The sequence below is a fragment of the Folsomia candida genome, unplaced genomic scaffold (assembly GCF_002217175.1).
Source record: "Folsomia candida strain VU population unplaced genomic scaffold, ASM221717v1 Fcan01_Sc005, whole genome shotgun sequence".
Classification (NCBI taxonomy): Eukaryota; Metazoa; Arthropoda; class Collembola; order Entomobryomorpha; family Isotomidae; genus Folsomia; species Folsomia candida.
In genome coordinates this window covers 607,473-634,015 of record NW_019091197.1, presented here as the reverse complement: position 1 = coordinate 634,015, position 26,543 = coordinate 607,473, and the positions used below count along the sequence as shown (strand labels likewise).

At 35.7% G+C, this 26,543-nt stretch overlaps 2 protein-coding genes across 2 annotated transcripts; one reads left to right on the top strand and one right to left on the bottom strand.

The window, feature by feature from the left end:
* Positions 1–7,548: 7,548 nt before the first annotated feature.
* Positions 7,549–12,465, bottom strand: LOC110850163 (leucine aminopeptidase 1). The gene is made up of 4 exons (XM_022097641.2): positions 12,212–12,465; positions 8,620–8,967; positions 7,759–8,180; positions 7,549–7,658 (listed from the first exon to the last, which is right to left on the bottom strand). The coding sequence occupies exons 1-4, from the start codon at positions 12,438–12,440 to the stop codon at positions 7,557–7,559; spliced, it is 1,101 nt and encodes a 366-aa protein (XP_021953333.1). The 5' UTR covers positions 12,441–12,465; the 3' UTR covers positions 7,549–7,556.
* A 3,520-nt stretch (positions 12,466–15,985) lies between these two features.
* LOC110850065 lies at positions 15,986–18,895 on the top strand. The gene is made up of 5 exons (XM_022097547.2): positions 15,986–16,281; positions 16,860–17,242; positions 17,770–18,025; positions 18,452–18,611; positions 18,705–18,895. The coding sequence occupies exons 1-5, from the start codon at positions 16,111–16,113 to the stop codon at positions 18,812–18,814; spliced, it is 1,080 nt and encodes a 359-aa protein (XP_021953239.1). The 5' UTR covers positions 15,986–16,110; the 3' UTR covers positions 18,815–18,895.
* The last annotated feature ends 7,648 nt before the right edge of the window (positions 18,896–26,543 follow it).

Here is a 26,543-nt window from a genome sequence, read left to right as displayed (position 1 = left end):
TGAACTATAGTTCAGAAAATCTGAGAAAACTGCTCTTTAAGGTTTAATTAATAAACTAGGATGTCTGTAATTACTTATTTTGGAATTATGTACATAGAAAAACCTTGTCTAGCATTAATACACAAAAACCTGGATAATTTTATTACATTGTCTAAGGATGAGTGCACACACACGTAAAAACTTGTGCATATAACATACACAAGTATATAATATATACTTATTATAATATATATATATTATGTATGTACTAGCGTATAAGCCCGTCTCCGCCGGGCGAGCGAGAATTATAAGCTAGAAATGTCTGTTGGAAATGGAAGTGAGAGTAAAAAAATTTAAGGATTTGCGGATGATTCCACCCGATCAATCGCACCCCGTCTAACGCACCCCACCATTGCCACCCCGAGGATGATGCCACCCCCAAACAATCGCACCCGAGTAATCACACCCCTGTAGATGCCACCCCTTATCAATCGCACCCCTAGGAGTATCCCACCCCCGAAAGAGATCTTGACAAATTCTCATGCACAAATAAATAAGTGTAATAAATATGCGATATGTTGCTGAATTTGTTGGGGTTCTAAAACAATGCTAGGATTTTGCCACGAGTGAGATTTTGAGTTACTGTCATCGTTTTGTAAAAAAAGGACACAATCCTAAGAATCCTAAGAAGGACTTACACATTAGTCCTGCTACCAGTAAAAATAAAGCAAACGTGTACATATTACTTTTTTAATGTGTATATAATTTTAATATGGATGTATAAGTACGTATTACATTTCTAACTTTCTTCAGCCTTCGAGTGAGATTTTGACAAATGCTTAGGCATAAAAACAGAGTTGTTGGTTTAAAAAAATCCTAGTAATTTATTCAAATATCGTCAGGCTTAATAAATTTAATTCATATTTCGACAAAAAATCTAAAAAAATAAAATCTCTGTAAAAATTGACACACAAATCATTCGTATCAAATATAAAAACTCTTCCCAAAAAATAAGTCACTATCAGCAAAAATAAATCTCAGTAAAAATTCAAACACCGTCAAAATATAAACTATTAGATCGAAAAATTAATCAATTCAAATACGGTACACAATTCGCCTGATGCAGTCCATGTGAGAAATTTGATGATATCTAAATAAATTACAAGCAGTGTTTTTTAAAAAAACCAACAAAAATGTAAAAATGTAAAAATGTAAAATTTTTACTAGTAACTGGATTAATATGTAAGTCCTTCTTCGGATTCTTAGGATTGTGTCCATTATTTACTAAGCCATGACGGTAACTCAAAATCTCACTTGTGGCATAATCCTAGCATTGTTTTAGAACCCCAATAAATTCAGCAACATATCGCATATTTACTACACTTATTTATTTGTGCCTGAGAATTTGTAAGATCTCTCTCGGGGGTGGGATACTCCTAGGGGTGCGATTGATAAGGGGTGCCATCTACAGGGATGCGATTGATCGGGTGGCATCATCCGCACACCAAAAAATCAACCTTTTAGGAGAAACAACCACTCCAAGATAACCACCATCAGATAACCACTCGCAGTATAGCAATATGGTTTGAATTTAATTTATTCCGAGTTTTTGCTCCATTTGAACTTTGTCTACTTTAACGAAAAATTACATTCACCTCCGTTCTCGACAGACATTTCCAGCTTATAATATAGATTATAATATAGATGGGTTTTATAAAATATTTTCTTCAATTTGGGTAAATTTCCTTCCAGAACGCGTCATCTAATAAATCTGGAATAAATCATGGCCTACAAGCAGGTCCAAATTCTAACAACCGCAATCAACAATATCAACCCAGGGGGAATCTACCAATCATGATGATTGACCTTACCTTTGTTGGTGTCACGTGCTTTTACGCATACATATTCAAAATCCGCCCTTATTGATGCGGCGGCGATATAAATATTTACGTTTCCGATTACTATCCTAAAAATAAGCAAAAATTATTTCAATCAAAAAAGCATAATGACCTATCAAAACCTAACCAACTTGCATAAACGAGTTTTATGTTTGACAAATTTCTTGAAATTTCTGGTAGACTTATTATATTCAAAACTACATAAATAAGATTCGACTTATGCGGAGCCATGGGAAAATTACAACCCATTATTTTATAGTATTTATCATCTCGTATAAAGAAATATTTGCATATAAATCATTATACTTTTTGCTCACTCTTCAATCGTCAGTAACGCTCGGAACGTACCTTTCACAATTGGTTACGAGATTTTGTAAGTATGGTATGATTTCGAAATTAAAAATTGCGTTACCAGGGTTACCATTTCTACGAAGCTTACCCAATTGTTTTTTTCTATCGAGAACTATTTTACAATACAAAGGATACAAATGAATCATGAATACTCTTATTGAAATTTTTGCAAGTACGTGTATTTCTGCAGACTTACAAAAATTCCTTAACCATTATATTTATTATCATAAATATTATTGTCCAATAGTTAACAATGCCCGAAACGTCCCTTTAATAATTCCCCGAAAGAACTTCAGCACCGTCATCCGCTTCATGGTGAATACGCCTTCTTCTCCAAACGTTAAAGGTTTCATCGACTTGCGGAACTTTGACAAAATCTTCAGCTCTATTTTGCCCCCAGATTTTACAAACTTCCACGATTTTGGTACTTTCTTCGCCTCCATGTCCATTCTTCCGAACGTTTCCAGACTCAGCCCCCACACGAGTTGACCATTAACGGACCAACTTATGAGCATGACCTACATAAATTTTTAATTTGTTTACAAACAAACCATGCACGAAAATTAAATAAACCGTAGTAACGTTAGAAGTAGCTCACCCTGCAATAATCATTTGCTATAATTTTGCACCAAAGGTGCAGAATTAGCCGACAAAATAAGTGCATATGTGTTATACAATTTTGCACCATTGGTGCAGAGCAATCACGGAAATTACATATTTATGGTACTCATATAATTTTGCACCAATAGTGTAGGATAACGCGAGAAAATACATATTTAATTGTTACGAAATTTGGACCTTTGGCACGAACGAATTAATTGGGGATGTCAAATTTTTGTAATTGTTTCTTCCAGTTATTCTGCACTGTTGGTGCATTTTGCATCGATTCTCCAAATTGTTTCGTATCATTTTGGACAACCGATTGTTCGATACTAACGGTGCGACTTATTTAAAAATTGTAGTCCTCCGTCGATCAATTGTCCGAACTGGTTCGCACCATTTGCATACTGATTGATCAAAATTGTGTAATTATTTTTTCCCGTTATTCTGTACTTTTGGTGCGTTTTGCATCGATGATCCCAATTATTTTGCATAATTTTCTTTAACCGATTATTCGACCCCAAAGGTGCTAGTTATTCCATACTTGTAGTCTTTTCACTATCGATTTTCTGAATTGATTCGCACCAATTGCCTCATGGATTGTTCGATACCAATGGTGCAACTAATTGATTCAATAATGGACAAGGGGATTTATAATTAGCATCAATTGATGCAAAAAACTCGTGAACACACGGACGGACAGACAGACAGACAGACGGACAAGAGGAATTCAATAGCTCTCGTGCTACGCAGGGTGAGCTAATAATGCGAAAATATCCATTTTCAAGTACCAACTTTGTAAAATATGTCAAAGAATCCCACTTCTTGATGGCAACAAAGTTGCAAAAAAGGCAGAATTGGCCATACGTCCCATGAATGTAGAGCAGTAAGGGACCCATTGTTTCCATGACTTCCAAATTCAACAATTTTAGACAGTTGTATTCTCGCATTAGATTTCGAGGCTGTCGAACTTCGTCAATTGCCTCATGTCGCCTCGACAAGTCGAATCGTAATTCCCTCAAAATGGGATAAAGCGGTGCTATAATTCCGTAAACAAGCTTTATGTACACTAAGGTTTTAAGGTTTGAGATTTGAAAACCATAAAAAAAATTTGGGCCTCCGAATGTTTTTCATGTTATAAAATTTTGTGCATATCTTCTAAATATGTACTTATTTCCTTACCACAATAGACGATTACAATCATTCCCAATGCAAGAATGGCGTAAAAAACGACATAGCTGCCCACAACAAGTATTGGGAAGTCCGCCACTAATGCCAACATGTGAATAAACCTGACTGTTTCTGAGGAGAATTGCATATATTCCAGATATTCCTTAACTGCAGTGTTCCCAAAAACAGGCATTTCGGGATATCGAACATAGAAAATTGGACACGCCCAAGGAAGCAGGGTCAGCGAGACGATACAAATTCGAACCGATGAGTCCATCAAGCGAGACAATGGCGCTACTTCGGGGTCATATTTCGGCATCCATTTTACTAAAACAAGGTGAGCGCAGTTTTAAAATAAGTACATAAACAAACATTTGTGTATAACTCTTTTTGTTTTAGCCGTCAAGTGTAGCAAAATTTTTATAAATCAAGCTTGATGCCATCAAGCTTGATTTACAAAAATTTTGCATCAAGTTGATGCGAATAAATCAATCACTCAATCAAAACATAAAATTCAGAGCCCTGGTATTTTAAGCCCCACATTTTCGAAATTTTAACTCTTCGAAATAATACTCTTTGAAAAACAGTATTAAAATTGGGTAGGGGCTTCTTAACTAGATTCAAGTTCTGCATGCTTTAAGTGTCTAAAACCTTAATAGATGTTCTTCGGGATAATACGTCTCACTAAGTTCTTTGACTTGTGCAGCAAAAGTAGCACAAGTTGTGATTTGCAAAAAAATTACAATTTAGAAAATTTACCTTGAAATTGGGTGTTGTAGTTGATAATTTTGTCCTGGCAAAAGAACAGAACGCTCAGTGGAGCTACGATGCACACCGAGGCGAACACAAACGCCCAACAGATCGGGACCTGTTCCCACAGTGAATTATCAAACTTGGCTCTTTGTTCGAATTGAACAGTTCGAAAAACCACAAAGAAAATTTCTAAAACCACGCCACAAAAGGCAAGTTGATGCCTCGTTCGTCGGGACGGATCGTGCTTAAATTTATCATTTTTTATATCGAATGAAAAGCTGATCACGCCAAAGAATGAGGAAAGTTTGGTTATGATAGGCAGTAATTTTTTGAACTGCGCTGAATACATTTTAAATTTGATACAAATGAATTGAAATTTTGAATTTATTTTTTACATAGAACTTTTGTTAGAGAAAGGTTTTTATCCGACCGAGAATAAGGTATGGGTTTGCTGGCAATTTTATTTTGCGTTTACGAACCAAAAATGTCTGTCGAACAGCGTATGTAAATATGCATATTCCATGAATTCAGAGCTCCATGAAAGAATAATATGTCTAAAACGAAATGCGAAATGGCTAGCTAAATGCTAAATTACACCCTTATACATAAGCTATAATTTGTAGTATTAGATAACTTTTATTTTATTGACGTAAACCAACTTCTACAATAAATAGTAATTCGATTGAATTATGCAATTCAATCTAAGCACTACGATCTAGATTTTGTACAGTATTGTACAAAACCCAAATTATGATCAATTAAATAAATGCATGTTGGGCTGTATTTCAAAATACTAACAATACAGGGTAGATGCATGTTGTAATAATCGAGTTCAAAAAGTCCATTTCGGTATATTTTTTAGTCTATAATTAAAGACCGACATATTAAAAACTGGTCCTAATTCGTGCAGTGAATACATCGTTACGGATTACATACTGTCCTAAAAATAAGTAGTAAGTACTTATTTATAAAGCCAAAAGCATAACGGTGTGTCAACGACAAACCATATGACATTCTATAGGAGAATGTTATGTTTGTTGATTTGCTGAACTTTCTGGCAGATTTGATCATCTTTCGAATAATGTATGATATTATTATATACAAAGCAAAATATGTCAATTAGTTACAACTTACATTCGCAGAGCTTTAGCAAAATAAAAAAAAAATGTTTTATCATATTTATCATGTCATAACAATAGATATGAAAATTACTAGACACTCTAAGAAAACTGGTATTTTAAGGTATGGTCGGTTAGGAAAGAAACCTTTGAAAAATATATTTATTCGTATGAAAGGAAAATTGCCACTGAGTTGAAACGCGGTAGTTTTCTGGTCCATGCGATTAACTACCGAAATCCGGAAGTCGATATCTCGACTAGTTCAAAAATGAGAACAAAAAATCCAGAACAACTCGCAAAAAACATTTGCCACTACTACGAAAAAGTGTGCGAGCGCGTCCGGATAATGGTTAATAGCCACTTCGAAAGAGAAAAAATTCATAATGGTGCAATTTTCAGAGTTTTAGATATGTATGAGGAGAGCAGGAATACTGAATTCAAAAAATTAAAAAATCGTCCTGCTCGTGTAGCGACCCCCAAAGTGATACGTAGAGTTCAGAAAGAAAACAAAAATAACCTTGGGATATCAGATGGTAATTTGGGCTACAAATTGAAAATAGCAAAATTAAGTTTACATGTTATTAAACCTACGAAGTTGGGGGTCAAATCCTATAGGGCGACCCCTGCACCAAACTACAACCAAGGTCAGCAAAAAAGAGCAAAGTCCAACTCTCGGCAGATTGCTGAAAAACGAGTCAAGCAAAACATGCGCCTGATTCTGGTCATGGATGATGAGACCAAGTGCTCGAATGATCCAGATGAAGTCCCTGCGAGGAAGTACTACTCATGTACTAATAAGAAAACATTTAAAGATTCCCTTAAATACACGCCGAAGTCAAAATTCCCCACAAAGCACATAATGGGGCAAGAATTGGACTCATTGGGGGACATCTCAAAGCCGTTCGTGACCCCAGCCACCATGACCTCGGAGAGATATCTGAACGAGTGTGTAAAGAAGATCTTGATGCCCTTTATCAATAATCGTAATGTACTTTTCTGACCGGACACAGCAACATGTCATTCTTCAAAAGTTGTGCTGGACTACCTGCGGTCGAAAAAAATCGATTTTGTTGCAAAAAAGGAATATGCTCCCTATGTCCCTCGGGCAAGACCAATTGAACGATTTTGGGCATTATGCAAGAGAGAATATTGTGGTCGAACAAAACCACTCAAAAACTTGGTAAGATTCCGTCACATTTGGACACACACCTCAAAAGTGGTAGCGAGAAAGAGTGGCAAAGCACTTCTTGGGACCGCGAGGCAAATAATTCGCCAGATAGGAAGGATGGGGGTCTATGGACCATATGAAGCAAAAAATTGAATAGTAGAGACCTTGTTTATAACCCCTGAAAATTTCTTTGGAATTAATTAAGTTTTTAGGATTTTACAGGCATTTTTCAATGGTTTCTTTCCTAACCGACCATACTATATGTGATGAAAGGAGTACCTGTGTGACACAGGTACTCCTGTCACATATTATTCTTGTTGAAAATCTGTCAAAATTGACACCTCAAAGTGGCTTCGACATTTTTGACCGTTAACCACACCATAATTGGATGAAGTGAAGCATGAATAAAACTTACAGCTGGACTTCAAGTTTCTTTGTTTTGTTAATGCAAACATAATTTTAAAGTATGGAATTTTATTCAGAATATATTACATACAATCATAAGATTTTAGTAGTTATTTAAAGACTCCCAGGTTCCGACATTTCCACAACGAATCCAAGCGACAATTTGACAAATTCGTTAACCTGGGTGAATCCCACGGATTCGAAGTTATCACCAGGCTAAAAATAAATTAATTTCATCATCATGAGTAAAGTTGACCTAAATCTTAATCAAAAAATATGAAAAAAATGATAAACGACCAGAGCCGTACAAACCTACCCTGTGCATCAGGGGGTGGAAAACGGTCTCTGCCGGGAACCCTGCTGGGAAGCCGTAATTGGTCCATGACGCGTGATCCGAGCACCCATATCCGCACGTCTTATTGATCCAGGTGTAAGTGCAATAGCCATCAACTAAAAGTCGGAGCAATGTAGTCACTTCAGCATTTACGTGGTCCGTATAGATTCCAATTTCGTCTCTCCCTGCGATATGGTATCCCGGCACGTCAAAGTTCACCATCCCCACGACGTTGACCCTGTTGGTGTTGTAGATCTGGGCAATAGCTGCAGATCCGCGGAGACCAACCTCTTCCGCAGCGTACCAATGAAACTCAATCGTCCTCTTTGGAATGTATCCGCCTTCAACAAGAACGCGAAGAGTTTCCAGCACGACGACAGAACCACTCGCGTTATCATCGGCACCTAAGTACATTCGGAGTGAAATTATGATCGGGATTCGCCACCTCGAGTTTTTGAGGGTTTCTGGGGTATCAAATCTCCGGAAAAAACCATAATGCTTAATGGTGTTCTTCCAGGATTTTTGTACGATTTTAAAGCAGATTGAAACAAAATCAAATCAATCCTTTAACTACAACTTAAATCAATGCTAATTAAATTTTCTGATTCATCATGAAATTTTGAGAATTGTATTGTGCGACTTGAATTTCCAAGTATATATCATTGCATACGAGTAATGTAGCTCGCAATTGCGAGCAGCCGCAGCACTATTATAAGCCCGTAATTCTGGTTCAACTTGCCCCAAAATTTACAAAAACACCCAAAAACCCCGGGGTTTTCCGAACCCTGATTAGGACCGCGTGACAAATTCCACATTACCCACATATATTTTGTTACGGCTTACCTGGGGCAGCGAGCAAGGCACCAAAAGTATTAACTGAGTCTTGATGAGCTCCAATGATAACAATTTCGCCCCGAAGAGTGGGATCAGACCCCGTAATTCGGGCAATGATACTGTTTTGGACTCCGAATGGGTGCACCACCTCATTGACGGTGGCATTTCCCACGTAGTTTGCAATGCTATCCTGAACTTGACTAAGGAGCCATCGCTGGGATTCAGTTCCGTTGGGGGATTGGTAGTACCTGCTGAAGTAGCTGCTGAAGGTCCCGACAAAATCTTGAATTCGGGTAATGTTGGTTCTTCCAAGAAGTCCGTTTACGGTAGATTGGAATCGAAGAGTGGTTGGAATTGCTGTGAGGAAATTTGCAAGTAATTTCATAGTTATGCAAATATTTATGTTAAGGTTCTAACGGATGACGCGTTGGAGCGTAATCTCACTCTCCCCTTATACAATGTCTTCAAATGCAATTTCTAAAATTGAATCAACACCACGAGTTTAAATTAAATTTAGTTTAATGTAAAGCATTTTTTGTTACTACAAACAAGTCGATTTGAAAAAGATTAGCCAATTGGTTTGCAATTTTTGATGCTAAATTTCTTTACAAATGAAGTCGCTAATTTTTTTAAATCGACTAGTTTGTAGTTAAAAAAAAGCTTAACATTGAAGTATCAAAAGTTGCATTTATCTCAAAACTCATGGAGTTGATTCAATTTTAGAAATTGCATTTGAAGAGATTGGATAAGGGGAGAGTGAGATTACGCGTCATCCATAGGAACCTTAATCTACATTTCAATAAATACAAAAGGCGTTAGGACATGGTTTTGACGAATTCATATTTTAATTGCGGGATGGTTTTTAGTTGTAGAGATTTCTAACATTTTTTATGTGAAAGCCCGTGTCTCAAACTATAGGTTAACATGTCTGGCTTCCGGTTTTGTGTACTATGCGAAATGAGGGAAGGTCAAATATAGAGAGGTGTCCTTTTTTAGTTTTCCAAACCAGTGTTCTTACAAAATGGCGTTGAACAAAAGATTTTTTTCTTAGGTCCTGAAGCAAAAATCGTCTTTGCGAGTATTATCAAGAGACTTAGCATACTTTTCACTATATAAAACCATTTTTGTCTCATGCTTATCTTTTAAGTCACTTTTGTAGTCTAGCTTCATACTTGTCCTAATGGAATGCTCTCGTTAACGCAACTCCTCGACTTTTAAGGCCCCCACATTTTAGGACTTTGATTCTAAAAATCCCTAACGTTGTTTTTATCCAAGGTACATATAGTATATTGCACTGTAAATATTTTTGATTAAATTTTGATAAGTGGTTACACCCCACGAAATGAGTTTTCATCAAACCCAATAAAATTTTTGGAAAAGTTTCCGTCGTCATCAAGGTTGAACTTCAAAAATAATTTAACTAACCAAAACTTGGTAATTTTATTATTTTGTCACTTGTACCTTGTAAGTAAAATAGTTCTGTAGCAGGGGACACAAAAACGTTATTAAAATTTATTTTCAACAAAATTTGACCATTAATTTTCCAAATTAGTTTACGAGTTTTTTATGATTCCCCGTCAGCTGATTAGCTTGGGTCCTTCTCCAAGACTGTTTACTCAAAATCTTAACTATTTTGTTTAATATTACTCAGGACACTTCCAGCTTTACCCTCGGCATGCATTTAAAGCCTCTCCAATTAAATGGGAAGTACCCTCCAAATATTTCAGAAGTACCCTTCATGGATATCTACCTCTTAAAGTTATTTTTGAATTAGGATTTTGGTGGCAAACTACCTCTTAAAATAGTGTACATATCTACAAGCCATACTTTTAGCATTTTATATAAAAATCGTATCATTTATACACAATTAAAGTTAATGCTTCCATAAAAGCATGCAAACCACATGGTAATCAAAGCTGTTGTGGACTTAACAGGTCCTCCACGCTTCCGCTTGGTACAGGTTTTGGGTTCAGGACAACATCGAAAAATTATTTTATAATTGTCAGATGAAGTTAATGTTATAAATATGTAAGTTGGATCGTTTTAAGGAACTTGAGATACAACGACTTCGTGTAATGTAAAAAGTATAAGTGTAATTTATTCATTGTTTCGATTTTGCTTTTATACATAATGGATTGGTCAAGCATTGACCTTTTAACTAATCAGGAAATCCTGGAAAATATCTCAAGAAGCGAGAGACAAAGAAAGACAAAGAGTTAACAAAGACTTCAAAAAGTTCAAAAACATCAAATTATTGTCTCAAAAAACTATTCGTCATTCTTAATCTAAATGAGTCATACGTAAAACTTACACACAAAGGAATGAATCATTAACTGTTTCAAATCTATTTTTAACAGTTCATCTTTTCAAATATACAGTACCAGTTCGTAAAGAAACTGGTGCACGGGCATGTCGATTTTTTCACATCAGCACAGTAAAATCGAACTAACTATAGGGTTGCAATTTCCAGAAATTGTCTTTAAAAGGTGAAATTCGGCGCAGTGAAATTAGCGATTAATAATTAATCCACTGAGAATAAAATGTAAGCAAATTGCTACTGGGCGGTGTCTATATGTGACCAGAGGTCGACGCCGCCGATCTCACGCCGCCGCGCCGCCATACGCCGATGAATTTTACGCGCCGCCGCCGCCGAAAAATTCAATTTCCTATACCTTTAACATTGCGACGCCGCGCCGGGCCGCCAACGCCGCCGAAAAATCACCAAAAACTGGCGCCGCCGCCGCCGAAAAATTGTCGGCGTCGACCTCTGTATGTGACCTCACCGGTTTGGTAGCAAATTCCGTAGCAAATCGCTACCAAACCGGTGAGGAATTTGAAATAGTAAAGCTATTTTTGACATTTTTGCAGTCAAATAAACTAATTTTTAAGCAATGTAATTAAAAAAAATGTTTTTCATAAATACATCTTTTGGGGATTAAACATTTTACATAAAGATTTAGGGTTTTTAAGAACATATTCAATATAGTAAGACCCATCACTGATAAGAAATTTACACAGATTTATGACGTGCAAAAGGAGAGGCTACTTCCATTTAACGGGAGGGAAAATTTAGAGCATTAAGAGGTTGCTTTCCATTTAGGTAACTTCTTACATATTCGGAGGGTAATTCCCATTGTTTTGGAGAGCCATTAAATTACTTCCTTTACCCTCAATCTTCATTTGACCCAGTGGGTCTGCATTCAAGGTAAGCAGGTCAATTTTCCCGTGCACGGTCCGATTTATCACTTTTCATGGAAAAATTTCGTTGACAATGGAAGGCCAACGTTATGTAATTCATTGTGGATTCTTTTATTATTACATGCAATGATTATCTAGGGTTATAATATTAAGAATAATTCACCTCTGACCTCTTAGGTTATTATGCTATACGAGTACTTAAGTTTGGAAAGTGTTTTTACGGCACCCTCCAACTCTGAGGACACTGGAGGTGTCATTTTTGAAGCTATCACCTTAAAATTTTGGAAATACCTTTTTGAGAGTATTATCTTGCAGTCTACCAAAAATCACTTCAAAATTCTACTCCCTGCCAGAGATATTCACCCGCGAATTCGTCAAAACCATCACCTAACGCCTTTTGTACCTTGCACGTTGACATCTCCCTCCTTGATATCTGGGAAATTGTGATCCGTGATATCAATAAAGTTTTGATGCTTCATAATCAGGGCCCAAATTTCGTCCTCGTCCATCCACTGACCGGGCTCCTCGAAGCTCGTTTTAATGAGACGCTTCCCAGCTTTGATTTCTTCATCTCCGAAGGGGCATGAAGCTACCAAAGCCACGCCCAAGGAAACAACTAGGACTAACTTCATTTTAATGAAATTGCAGTGAAACTTATCAACGGATGAGGCAAAACTGACCAGGGAAAGTTTCGAGCTTTGTTTTATAAGGCGTGAAATATCTGGGGAAATTATGACGATACAAATGTCAAGTGGTTCAAATTGTTGATAAGATTTATGCATATGGATTCCCCCCTTAATGAAGTACTGGTCAAGGTACTTTCTAACTTATGGATGTATTAGCACATGTAGGATTAGCAACTGATGCAAATATGTAAACGCAATATTTTGTTGTGTTAAAGGATACCGGAATTTCAAAAAGTTTGGATGCATATGTAATTGAAAAAGATAAGATGAGATAAGCTTTCGAATATTCCAAAGTATGGAAAGTTCTATGTTGTGACTGGAATTTCCTATATATAGAAAATTCCCATTTGTGGGTTTTATGTAAGATGCTCCAATATGTACGTTGTTTTTACGATAGAGCGTAATTTGTAATTTGGTAAGTCCAATTAAGAAATCTGACAGTTCAGATAATTGATGAAATGACTGGACAATACATTATAATATTTGGGGATTGATCGAGCTGTTGTTGGGTTGACGATATTGGCAATTTTGCACACGGAACTAACAAGTAAATGGGATTACAGATATTCGCGTTTCGCATGGCCTGATATATTTAAATAAAAACAAAAACTTTCCATATTGCCTAAATCCATACGTCAGTTCAAAGTCATTGCCATGTCACATAAGGCCATACTGTTCAACTTACATACATATTAATACTGATTGATTTGTTGCGATACGCAGAGAACAATTAGAAACCCCCAACACACGTAATACGTGGTTTTCCTTTTTAGCCGAGTAAGGGCAATAACATCAATGGAAGGTCTCTAAAATTGTGTCTACCAAGCACTAACAACCTTTACTATTTCTTTTAAATTTCGTATCTTATTTATTGTTACGTAACCGAATTCATTTACATACATATGCATAAAATTGTGAATAAGCATATTCCTTAAAACAACCCATATTTTTTAATGCCCAATAAATAAATGATGCGGATGAATGTGTAATTCCATAAATAAGTAATACCAGTATGTGCATATATGTATGTACAAACACATGAATTCACTCATCATATCGCCATGTTTTCCCTTTGCCCTCGATAAAGTAGTTGTGCTCCATGGCTCAGTGACCAGCGGTCCCCTCGGTGGTCCGTACTTTTCTAAACACTCAGATCTCAGGAAACTTGCCTCCATCCCCAGGCCTCCGAGTCCCCATTGTAAAATTCGATAATAACCCATGGAAATATCAAGTTATCCTTAGGATTGATCCTAATTTAATTAGTCAACAGTCGAGCATCACATACGTATAAGTGTATGATCCAAATGAAGCGATCACTCCTCCGCACTCATTTTTCTTTTCTAGTTTTATAGACCATTTAGAGGTATTGGGCGTAGTTATTTTGCATACCTGACATCGTTAATCAGAACTTCCTCCTTGGACAGCACAAAAGTGCTTACATGAACTATTAGCGACCTGGTAGGACAGATAAATTTATTGGCAATGGTGGTTTTAATGCTAAAGATTATACCAACATACTGTAAAGGTTATCTATAATTTGTATGAACTACCTATTTCTAAAGGCTTGTCCATAACAAGAAACTACGTCACACCGGGTACAGTGAAATAAATTGCAAGAAGTCGATGCTTAATAATATTCAGTTGATATCTAACAAGAAAAAAATCTAAATTTGTCATCTGGTTACATCAAATATATATAATTGCATACGTATGTACACATATGTATTTATCAACGCACTTCTACTCACCATAACCTACAATAACTGCATATGTGCATATATACATTCCTTATTGTGTGTATTGGTATCATGCAACTCGTTTTCATATATTTACAAACATATGTATGTATGTATGTATGTAATTATGTAAATAATACTGGTTTTTTACTATGTAAAGATGCCGCTAGAAGCAATAATATTTCTCAGTTAGTTCAGATGATATCAAGGAAATTAGTGTTTTTGAAGTAGAGAAATCTGCTCTTAAAGGTTTTTAATTAATAGAGTAGGATGCCTGCAATTATTTTGGCATTATGCACATAATAGAAGCAAAACAGTGTTTATCGTTATCATCACAAAAACCTGGATAACTTTATTGCATTGTTTGTCTGAGTAAACACACATGTAGAAACTTGTGCACATAAAATAAGTATGTATGCATACATATGTACATACATACGTGCTTGTATACATATTTAGATTGCATGCGTTTAGATACATAGTAAAAAGGCATATACAATAAAGTGATGGGAAGGTCACAAAATGTGCCGGTACTAAATACATGAATGGAATCATAGTATGGATTTTTTCTTCAGAATTTGCTCAAATTAAGCAATTACTTAATTTTATAACTATGTATTTAATTGTACCAAAAACGTTAGTTAGATAAAAGTATGAATCTTATAAATAGTCAGTATCTTTCAACAGAAATACATACTTATTTAGATACTTGCCAGATTACGTCAGCAATGCATACTTATGTATATGTGTGCATATGTATGTATTGCATATGTTTGTATGTACGAACACATTTATAAACATGTATGTATGTATATGCACACATATTTATGTATGTACACACACCGAATTACATGTACATATACAAAATTCACAAATTATGAACTTTTATCAAGATAGCATAGTTGAAAATTTGGGCAATATTATACACAAAATGTTGACGAAATTAAATTTACTTTTCGTTCTAAAATCTGTTCGAAAATCAGGGAAGTCGGATTTCATGCAACAAGATTAAGGAAATTGAGTGTATTTAATTATGTAGTACACATTTATTTATTTTGCCGGAAAACCGAACGAAGGTTGTCCAATTATTTCCTCTCGTGTAAATATATTTAAATCTAGCCCATCTTCATTAATTAGGACCTACATATATATCAAACGTACATAAAGTTCGCGATCTATTAGTTTCCCTAACCCCTGAGGTTGTACATACATAAAGAAATTCTACGCATAACTACCATTAGATGCTCGACTTGTAACCCATTTACTCAAACACATCCCTTATGCACGGCACCTTGACTTAAACACTCTCCTGAAATCAGTAGGTATGTAATTAAAGATTTCCACTTATTCTGGAAAAGTTTACGTACATATGTACCTGGATTACCAATAATTAAACTGAAGTTTCCCATAGTAACGATTACATAAATGTGATGTACCAATCCACCATGAGGAAATTGGCAGCAAAAAGCGGATTCTGATCTACGTACTGGTTAACCCAAGACACGCATATATGTAAACATCCACATGTTGATGTAATCAAGTAAGTACTTAAAATGGGAATCCAGGTAAATAAAAGAGCACATGTTCATATAAGTACATAGATGACCAACTGGCTCAAATTCATGCAGGTACGTAAGACACACAAAACGTCCACATGCTGACTTAGTTCTCATGAAAGTTATCCAGGATCAACAAAAATGCCAAAGTTAGTAAACTGGTTTTTACGCGACATGTTCATCCATGTATTCAATAATTATTATCATTTGAACGCTTAGACGAGTAGGTCTAGTCCAGTACACGGTCCAGCTGTTGGGACACTTTGTAAAATCTGACTCTAAAATTTTAAAACTTTTTAGAATTTTATTTAAATTTTTTTAAAAATGAATCGGGGTGGATTTTCTCTTTTCAAAATATTTATTATTTTAATAATTAACCAAGTTGTGGAGGCAGGAATCATACCAGAACCGAACGGACCATTTTATGGGTTACCATTTGAAGGGAAATCTGGATGGAGATATCTTCTTCCCTTCACAAAAATGGGGACTTGTGAGGTATGAAAATATTCACAGATTAATAAATTTGTTACAGTAAGCAACAAAGTGAAGCCTAAAAATTCATGTAAAATTTTTCATTCAACGTTAATACATTCCACGACTACATGAGGCTTTTATGTTGAACATTTTCTCACAGAAATTCACATTAACAAGATTTTATTACTTTTTGACCATTGTTTCGTACCAAGTTACACATATTTGTTCAACGATTCTTTGGCTACCAGTGCTTTTTGGGAAATTTTATGTACGTTCTCGCAGGCATTTTACAACTTGATAAATTTCCATTGGCAACGATATTTTTTAAATTCTCGATGTCTCCAATGGTACACATTTGTTTAAATGGTACGCAATTTAAAGCGATCTCGCATGTAATTTGTGACCATAAAAAATAATTTGTTACACTAATTTTGCTAGCTGATAGGCAGAGTAAAACACATTGGAAAAAATAGCTTGATAGTCAAGTGATAAAAAATGTGAAACTTGGTATGAAACGGAATACTTCCTAAAATTAATGCATGTAATTAGTGTGACCATTATTTCTTTCATTAACAATTCAATATTTTGCTTTCCTCCAGGCAAATAAAACGTACACGATAACATCCATAAACGACTTTTACGACCACACCACCCAACTCGAGTGCATCTACGCGGGGTCACGAATCCCCACCAAAATCCCGGTAGGACCCATGCACGCCACAATTATCACGGTGTTGAATAGCCTGATTTTCAACCCCTTCATTGAGCCCATCTGGGACGGGAAATACATTAAAGAGACGATTTGCAACGGGACAAAAATCTTTGTCGGGTTTAACGCATTTCCCACCGGACCGAGTATGCCGTTTATCCCGAAAATTCGGAAACACGGGCTCAACCTGGCTCCGGCAGAGTGGGACGATGGAAAGGGCGGATTAGTCGTGGAATATAGCAACGATGTCATGGAGATATGCCCGGAAGTGAGGTATGTACATATGTTCATCCGGTGGAATATAAGCAAGATTGATAAATTAAGATAATCATATATATATACGATTTTAATTATTATCAACTTTTTCCAAATTTTTACTTGTAACAAATTAGAAAAATTCTAACCACACATTTCCTGTAACAAAGTAGAGCATCCAAATTTATTTCACACTTCATGTGCGAACAGGTTTAAACTCACATGCATACCCAGAGACAATTCACACAGTTCTTGGCAACATTGTAAACTTCGTAAATTCCTTAAAGTTGCAAACCTTTGTACAAAATTCTTGAAATATTTCTGAGGAAAACAGGTTACAATTTTATAAAAGTTTGTAAAATTATATTACAAAATTTACTGATTTGGAAAGTTACCAATGCATGCGTGAATTGCCTCATAGCACGCCTCATAGCAATTTGTTTACTCGTAATCTAAATTTCTTTTTATGTTTGCAAAATGCTTGCTGAATGCGGGCGGGGTTATGTAAATTGTAATTAATTAACCATCTTCATAATATTTTGAAGGGACGATGTCCTATCCAAAGGAGGAAAAGGTGCTCCAAGTGCACACAACATATGGAGCAAAGGGATCCCGTTCATGGATGTGATACGATTCGTAGGCAGGCAGACGGACGGGGGAAACATCTACTTGTTAAAGACATATTTGAGAGATGCGTTTCGATCCGACAAGATGGCCGTGACAACCGCTTTCACCGCCATTTTAAACTATGACGAAACAGCGGAACCAACAATATGCTCAGGAGTAGCTACGATACCTTTGGTAAGAAAATGCACTCTGGTACATAAGTAGAAATCTTGTATAGTCAGAAAGGTATGTAGTAAACCTACTCCCGCTTGGTATTAAAATTATACCAGTCCGTAACAACTTTGTATCGATATGCTAAAACTTTAATACCGAGCTATTACTACAGCGTATTACGTATCAAAACCACTTTGGCAGAATTATATATGAATACCGCTTGGTATTATTTTAACACTGGATTTCTATGAACGTATCTGTCACCGGGTAAATATAGTTAATTTAGTTTTCCTCATTTCCAAACTTACCCAAAAACGAGACGTCCTTCATACATTTGGAATATATTTGTAACCTGATTTCCTTCATTATATTGCTTTACAGAAATTTCAGGATTTTTGAAAATCATTGCAGTCAAGTTAAATTAATTTTCCTGTTTAATTTTAACAGGAAAAAGGATTCACGTACACATTTCCTGGACTGATGGACGCCATCATTCGGGGACTACCATTCGATAATTTCCTCTTCGCAGAGTCGCGACGTCAAACTTTAAGACAAGTGTACCGCGAGGGAAGTGCGATGAGGAGAAATATTTGGAGGTTCCTGCAAGGTACATGCATTCTTATGACTCATTACTTAATATTTGGCAAAATATGTACATATGTATGCAAATATGTAAAATGTATTCTTTTCTGTAAATCAGATCTACCCGGAAGTACTATGAAAATATTACAGTTTGGCATAAAATGGGCAGCGGAGTATGACGCCGATAAACGAAGAACGTCTCCGTGGACGAAACCTGACGGGTGTTAAAGTTCCTAAGGATTTAATTCTAATTTAATGTGATAATTATCTAATAAAATGCGCCGTGAGAAGTTGTCGCACTCTTATAAATCCTGTCTTACTCGAAATATGTAATACCAGGCGATATTCATATACAGATATGTATGTACACCCTTAATAACCAGGTATTAATAATCGTCACCGAGTTGCCAGGGGAGGGAAATAGTTTACCAAAATAGTGAGGTACAGTATAGGCGGAAAGTCTTTCCACCCTCATAATTTTTTTCACTTCAAGCGTTATATTTCTCGAGAAGCTTGAGGAAATAAACTGCAATTTTGCACAATTACATATCATGATGCAAGGATTTCTCAACCATGCTTTGGATAACGGCGTGGCACAGGCAACTACAGGGTGAAATTATAGACAAAATTCCGACTGGAAAAAAGTCTTTCCACCCAGACAAAAGTTTAATGCAACATTCATTTTAAATTTTTGTTTGTTATGTAATAGTCAAAATAGCATTTGGAATGTTCACCCAGGTCCTCTAGGAAGGCAATAACGCCTCTTGGCATCAACACAAAAACTAAGATTGTGTATGAGGTGTCTAAATTCCCCAATTCAAATTTAATGGCGTCCCCAGTTCATTCGGGTTTAATAGTTTTTGCTACGAAATTTTTAGCTTCACAATTGACAACAAATATTCATTAACATTCCTTCCGGTGATTTTAGAGTAAAATGCAACAATTAAATCTCGTTTGTTGAGAATTTACTCCTCAAAAACTTTGATCTATACTTAAATTCACCATTCTGTTTGAAAATAAAATTGTCACCACACGGTAATTTCTCGCGTCAACATCAAATTCGAATCCCTAATGTTGCAACAGTAGTTGGGGTCCATGATTCCTTTGATTATCTCAAAATTTCCGACACCCTTCCACGACATACACGCCCATAACTTTCGGTTTCCACCCCCATGCTTAATGATTTAATTACGGTACTTATATTTGTCTGTATCTCCTGGTCATCTCCTTATCCGAGTGACCCGATCTGAACCATACAAGTTGGTCTTGGTCTAGTCGCTCCAGATTATACATTTCAAGTCTTGAATGTATCGATTTCGATACTTTTTAGCCAATTTCATAACCTTGGTCATATTGGCCTAGGAAATAAATGTTTTTTTCCGCACTGCTGGGTCTTTAAATCCAACTTATTCTACCCAATTCTTTACAGTTCGCACAGAAATTTGAAGGTCGTAGTCTTCCTTCGTTTCCAGTCAGTTTTTGTCGCTGTAACCGAGGGTTTAGCTGAATTGAGGAGAGAATGGCGTGATCGATCCTTGGGGCCGTAATGCTTGGCGGTCCATAAGCTAGGAATTTCGCCGCCGTACCAATTTTTTTGTACTTTTGGACTATTCTGCCAACTATGTACTTCTTTACGAGTAGTTTATCATAAATTGTTTGGTATCAAAACCCTTCCTCACGAAATTTTACGACGTCTTGCCCAAGATCTGTGACAAGGCGATTTCCTCTCATTATGAGCTAATATTGGTAACAAGCAATAAGTTGAGCATTATAAAAACGTTATTTTTCAAAGAATGATATATCCCCTGGTGGGTGGAGAACAATTTTCAAGAATGTTTTTAAGAATTACACAAAAAGGACGAAAATGTCAACAGGTGGAAAGACTTTTTTCCGGTCGGAATTTTGTATGTAATTTCACCCTGTCGTTTCCTGTGCCACGCCGTTATCCAAAGTATGGTTCCGAAAACCTTGGATCATGATAAGTAATTGTGCAAAATTGTAGTTTACTTCGTCAAGCTTCTCGAGAAATATAATGCTTGAAGTGAAAAAATTATGAGGGTGGAAAGACTTTCCGCCTATACTGTAATTAATAACCTATAAATTTATAAATTTTAAAAATAGGTATGTGGTCTGAAATGTATTTATAAGCTGGTTGATCAACAAATTAAGTCAACATTTATGTCAAATATGATATGGTTACATGAATAATTCCAGCCAAAAGTTAAAGGTCAGGTTAGGCTATGTTCTTAATCAAAGATTTGATTTAATTTGATTTAAACCTTTATTCACGTGTTAATAGTTATCAGTTTACAAAACTGGTTTAAAAACTATGACACAAGTAGATAAAACTATATATTTAACCTAAAAATATCTAATGGACTCAATAACAATATTGGTCGTCACGTGCATTAATGATGTGTTCACGGACGGCTTGTACATATTTGTTGTAACTCAAGTTTGGGTCCCAATCGCGTGGGAGTTTGTTCCATAACTTGGTTGCGCGATAATTTATGGACTTTTGAGCAAATTTACATGATGTTACAGTTAAGAGTGGCCAAGAACGTCTAATTGCGGAAGAACTTATTTGGTCTTGAAGGTGTTTAAAAGCGTACTTATACAGAAATAAATCACGACGCTCGCGTATTGTCAAGAGGTTACACTTACTTAACAAATCATTTACCTTTATCGCTTGCTTATTAATTTTAAAGCGTGAATGTTTCTTATGTCGAAATTTTTTTGCAAGGGAGGGAAACATGAATTTGACAAGGAAGGAATTGACTTTATGTTGTATTGAATCGAGTTGAGCATCAGTCTGAATGGCCCAGATATCAATACAAAAGTCCATAATCGAGTGAATATGGCTGTTAATCATAATGGCCATGACTTTATCGGTCAGGTGCCGCTTTAAACCGTGTAGATAACCTAAACTATGGGAAACTTTCTTAGTAACAGCAGTAAAATGATACTGCTGTTACGAAAGTTAAGGTTAGAGTCTAACATTACACCAAGGTATTTGAATGTATGTACATGTTCTATAGATTGACCGTTATTTAACAGAATTGGGGAGGTGAACTCAGGAGGGATTACACAGTTGGGTTTACAAAATATTTGGAACTTAGTTTTGGTATAATTAATTGATAGGTTGTTGTCATCATACCACCTTTGCACCGCATTAGCCTGGTCAATAATGATTTTCATCATAACGTCTAAATCTTGACCAGCGATGTAAATTACCAGATCATCAACATATAGTAAGAACGGAATGGTGATGATCTTATTTATGTCGTCCTGATAGGCTGAGTAGTACAATCCACTACCCGCGGCCCCTTGAACTACACCCGTTGGATTATTAAAATATTGATTGTCATCCTTAAATTTAAAGCATCTATTATTCATGTAGTTATACAAGGTACTAATATATGTAGGGTTTAGTTTAAACTGAGACATTAATTTCTTAATCAGCAATGACCTATCTAGGCTATCGAAAGCAGAACGGGCATCATAATAAATCGCAATACATTTACCATTCTTAACATCGAGTGCTGAGTATATATAATTAGTAAATTCCGACAGAGCAGTTTGGCAAGAGTGTTTTTTTCTACACCCATGCTGTTGCTTGCAAAGTTTTGAGTCAATTCTAATACATAAACGTGTATATAATAATCGTTCAAAGATTTTACAATATACATTTATCATTGATATGGGCCGGAAACTAGAGGGAGAAAGTTTTTTCCCCTTACCTTTGTAGATTGGTACACTAATGGTGGAACGGAAAGCTTGAGGTACGGTACATAGATTAAGGATCATCTATATTATAATTTCGAAAAGTCCGTCCCGTGAAATTTTCCGTGACATTCCTGCATTCTGATTGGTTGCCGGCTTCCTGGCTCCACCAATCACAGCACAGATAAGATTTCTGATTTCGGTTTAGATTTCGGTTATGGTTACGGTTATGATTTCGGTTATGATTACGGTTATGATTTAGGTTATGATTTTGGTTATGATTTCTGTTATGATTTCGGTTATGATTACGGTTATGATTTAGGTTATGATTTCGGTTATGATTTAGGTTATGATTTAGGTTATGATTTAGGTTATGATTTAGGTTATGATTTCGGTTATGATTTCGGTTATGGTTACGGTTATGATTTCGGTTATCATTTCGGTTATGGTTACGGTTATGATTTCGGTTATGATTTTGGTTATGACTTCGGTTATGATTTCGGTTATGGTTACGGTTATGATTTCGGTTATGATTTCGGTAATGATTTCGGTAATGATTTCGGTTATGATTCCGGTTATGATTTAGGTTATGATTTAGGTTATGATTTAGGTTATGATTTCGGTTATGATTTCGGTTATGATTTTGGTTATGACTTCGGTTATGATTTCGGTTATGGTTACGGTTATGATTTCGGTTATGATTTCGGTTATGATTTCGGTAATGATTTCGGTAATGATTTCGGTTATGATTCCGGTTATGATTTAGGTTATGATTTCGGTTATGATTTCGGTTATCATTTTGGTTATCATTTCGGTTATGATTACGGTTATGATTTCGGTTATCGTTTCGGTTATGATTACGGTTATGATTTCGGTTATGATTTATGTTATGATTTCGGTTATGATTTCTGTTATGATTTCGGTTATGATTTCGGTTATGATTTCGGTTATGATTTCGGTTATGATTCCGGTTATGATTTAGGTTATGATTTCGGCTATGATTTCGGTTATCATTTTGGTTATCATTTCGGTTATGATTTCGGTTATCGTTTCGGTTATGATTACGGTTATGATTTCGGTTATCGTTTCGGTTATGATTACGGTTATGATTTCGGTTATGATTTCTGTTATGATTTCTGTTATGACGTAACGTTAAAAAATTTCCTTCGTAACGTTAAAAAATTTTCTTAGCAACGTTAAAAAATTCTTTAGCAACGTTAAAAAACTTTCTTATGAACGTTAAAAAATTATCTTAGCAACGTTAAAATAAATCCTTACCAACGTTAAAAAAAATCTTTGGCAACGTTAAATAATTCCTTACAAAGCCGGCAACCATTCATAACGCAGGAATGTCGTGGAAAGCTTAATAGGCCAGGCTTTTCGAAGTTTAAGCATATTTAGATGATTTTTTTCTTTCGTGTTATAATTTCGGTATGGATTAGTGCATCACACCAGTTATGTAATGCCTCCACATAATGGTTTTGGTGGGTTCTAAAACTTTAGTTCTGGGCCGTCTTTAAGACGGGCTTTTAGGCTAGTATTAAATAAAACCATTAATTGTAACGCTACTGTTTGCTTACATCGTTTTATAATGGAAAGAGGTACAAACATATTTGAGGGACTATCTTTAACAGTGTCAGAAATCGCTTTTTCTACCTCACAAAGGGTTACGGTAGTGGATTCATTCAAATTATCGTTCTCAAAATTAGCAAAATTATCCGTCATCTGTTCATTTAAATCTTTTTCCGGAATCACTCTAATTGAATTAACGACGAATTGATTTGGTAAAACAAGGTTAACTTCCTTGACGGTAGAAACTAAAGTGTTATTGGATGGATTGATTAATTTACATATACTCATAGGTTGCTTTTTACGAAACCCATTTAACTGATTAACATGATTCCACAATGAAACCGTATTTTTCTCATTCTCGGTAAGTTTTTTTGAGAAATACAACTTTTTTGCATTGTTTATACTTGTATTATATAAATTACGAGCGCAACGGTACTTACATATGTTAGGATTTGCTTGAGTACGATCACGAATTATTCTTAATTTATCTCTATTTTTACGGAGTACAGCGTGATAAGCAGAATACCAAGGGTTCCATTTTGCTTTAACAAATCTAGATTTCAGTGGGGCATACTTGTCTAGTAAAGATAAGAAATGTAAATTATATCTATTAAATTCTATGTCAATATCGCTAAAATAATTAAAATTAAAGGAAATTAGTTCGGAATCAAGTGCTTCAAAGTCACAGTTCGTATAACATCTATAATAAGTTTTGACTGGGTAATATTTAGGTTTAGAGGTTTTACGAATTAAATACACAAGGTCAGAACAGAACATGTATGGGACAGATGACCAGCTGAAGTAAAATTAAGTTTTTTACTAACATATGCGTGGTCATGGAGGGAAAGTCCTTTAAAAGTTGGTCCGTGTATGAGTTGGGAAAGTTGGAATTCTTTCGCTGCATTTAACAATGAGAAAGAATCAGAGTCTCTTTTGTGTAAGTCAAGGTTAAAATCACCAACACTAATGTAGTCGTTGGTGAGAGAAAGGAGAAAGCAATTCAATTCATGAAAATAAGAAATTAGTTTACTGGTGGTGACCGACGGGTGACTGTAAACTACTGCGACAAAGAAAGCTTTGTCCGGGCAGTAACTAATTTTTAGAATATAATGTTCAGAATTGAAATTAGTCACAATAGGGCAGTCAACAATTTCATAAATAAAACAGTTCTTTAAATAAACTACGATACCTCCTCCTTTCTTTAAACGGTCTTGGCGAAGGAGAACATAATTCGGAATTATGTAGGTTCCGTCAATGTCAATCTGAGGGTCAAGTTTTGATTCAGTAATGGCAAACAGGTCGATATTGCTAGCACAAAGGGAAACAGAAATTTCATTAATCTTATTTCTTAAACTATTAAGGTTTTGATGTGCTAATTTAAAACCACGCGAATCATTTATAAAAGTGAGCGGGTGTGGTGGAGATGTTGCAGTCGAATGTGGGGTGGGGTCGACGCGAGGCGTTGAGACGACGTTGGACGATGACGGGGAGGATGGAGGCTCCAGAAGAGATTGGGATGATAGTAAGGTTGACGTATTGAGGAAGTCCGTTCCAATGAGGCAAGATCCGTCACGAATGTGCAATGTACAGTTTGGATAAACCCAATTAGGTAGAACATTAGTACAAATATACCCTCTTTCCGGAATTTTTACGTTTTTATGGCATATACGATGATGTTTTTGCTCGCACGAGTTGCAGATAAATGTCAGTTGTCGTTGTCTGACGGGCAGATGGCATGTTTCACATAAAGTTCCAGTCATCATCGATCCAATTTCCAAACGGTAGCCAAGTCCATCTCCGGAAGGATAAGAGAGAAAACTTTTTAGGAGATGTTTAGCAAAAAGGGGAAGATGTCAATAATTAATTAATGATTAATTGACTTGCCGGGCGGGTGTGGTTACTACCGTAAAGGTGTATTACGCACCAGGCAGAACCACACCCAGTGGCTTTTTTCCAAAAGAGACGATGAAGAATTCAGGATCCCCCAGAATGTATGGATGAAATATGGAAGAAATATGTACATAGATTTTTGACAGGTCCACATATTTAGGTATATATGAACTTTAGGGCCATACATACATATTTACATCTATTGAAACATTAATGTATACACGAACGAATAATTCCTATTTTCAAGCCAGAGAGTAGTAGGATGCCCAACTTTACCCTAAGTTTTATTTATATTTTTTCCATGGAAAAAACGCGAATCACAAATATTGTCCAATATTTCATGAACATGTACCTTTATGGGCCTATGACCCAAAAAAAGGAAGCCAATAAAAATTCAATTCAATATTTACGATGACGGTATTAATATACGTCAACTGGAAATGATTTAATACTAGTTTCCCAAGAGTGTCGGATTAGACTAGATTGGGTTTTTTAAGACAAGAAACGACTAAGTAGGATGGGATTGGATTTCAAAAAGCATGGATTAGACTACACTATGGCTTTGTATATTTGTACATAGGTATGCTCGTAAATACGTATAATGCTGGTTACCACGTTTCATTCTAAATGTCAATAGTTCTAATAAATATTCGTTCTACTGAAAACTATAATTGAATTATCTACAAAGTAGAAAACAAGAAACAATTGATCTTAAATTTATTGATGCCAGCCAATATTGATTATGTTTATACAACTTTCTGAAAAATCCCAA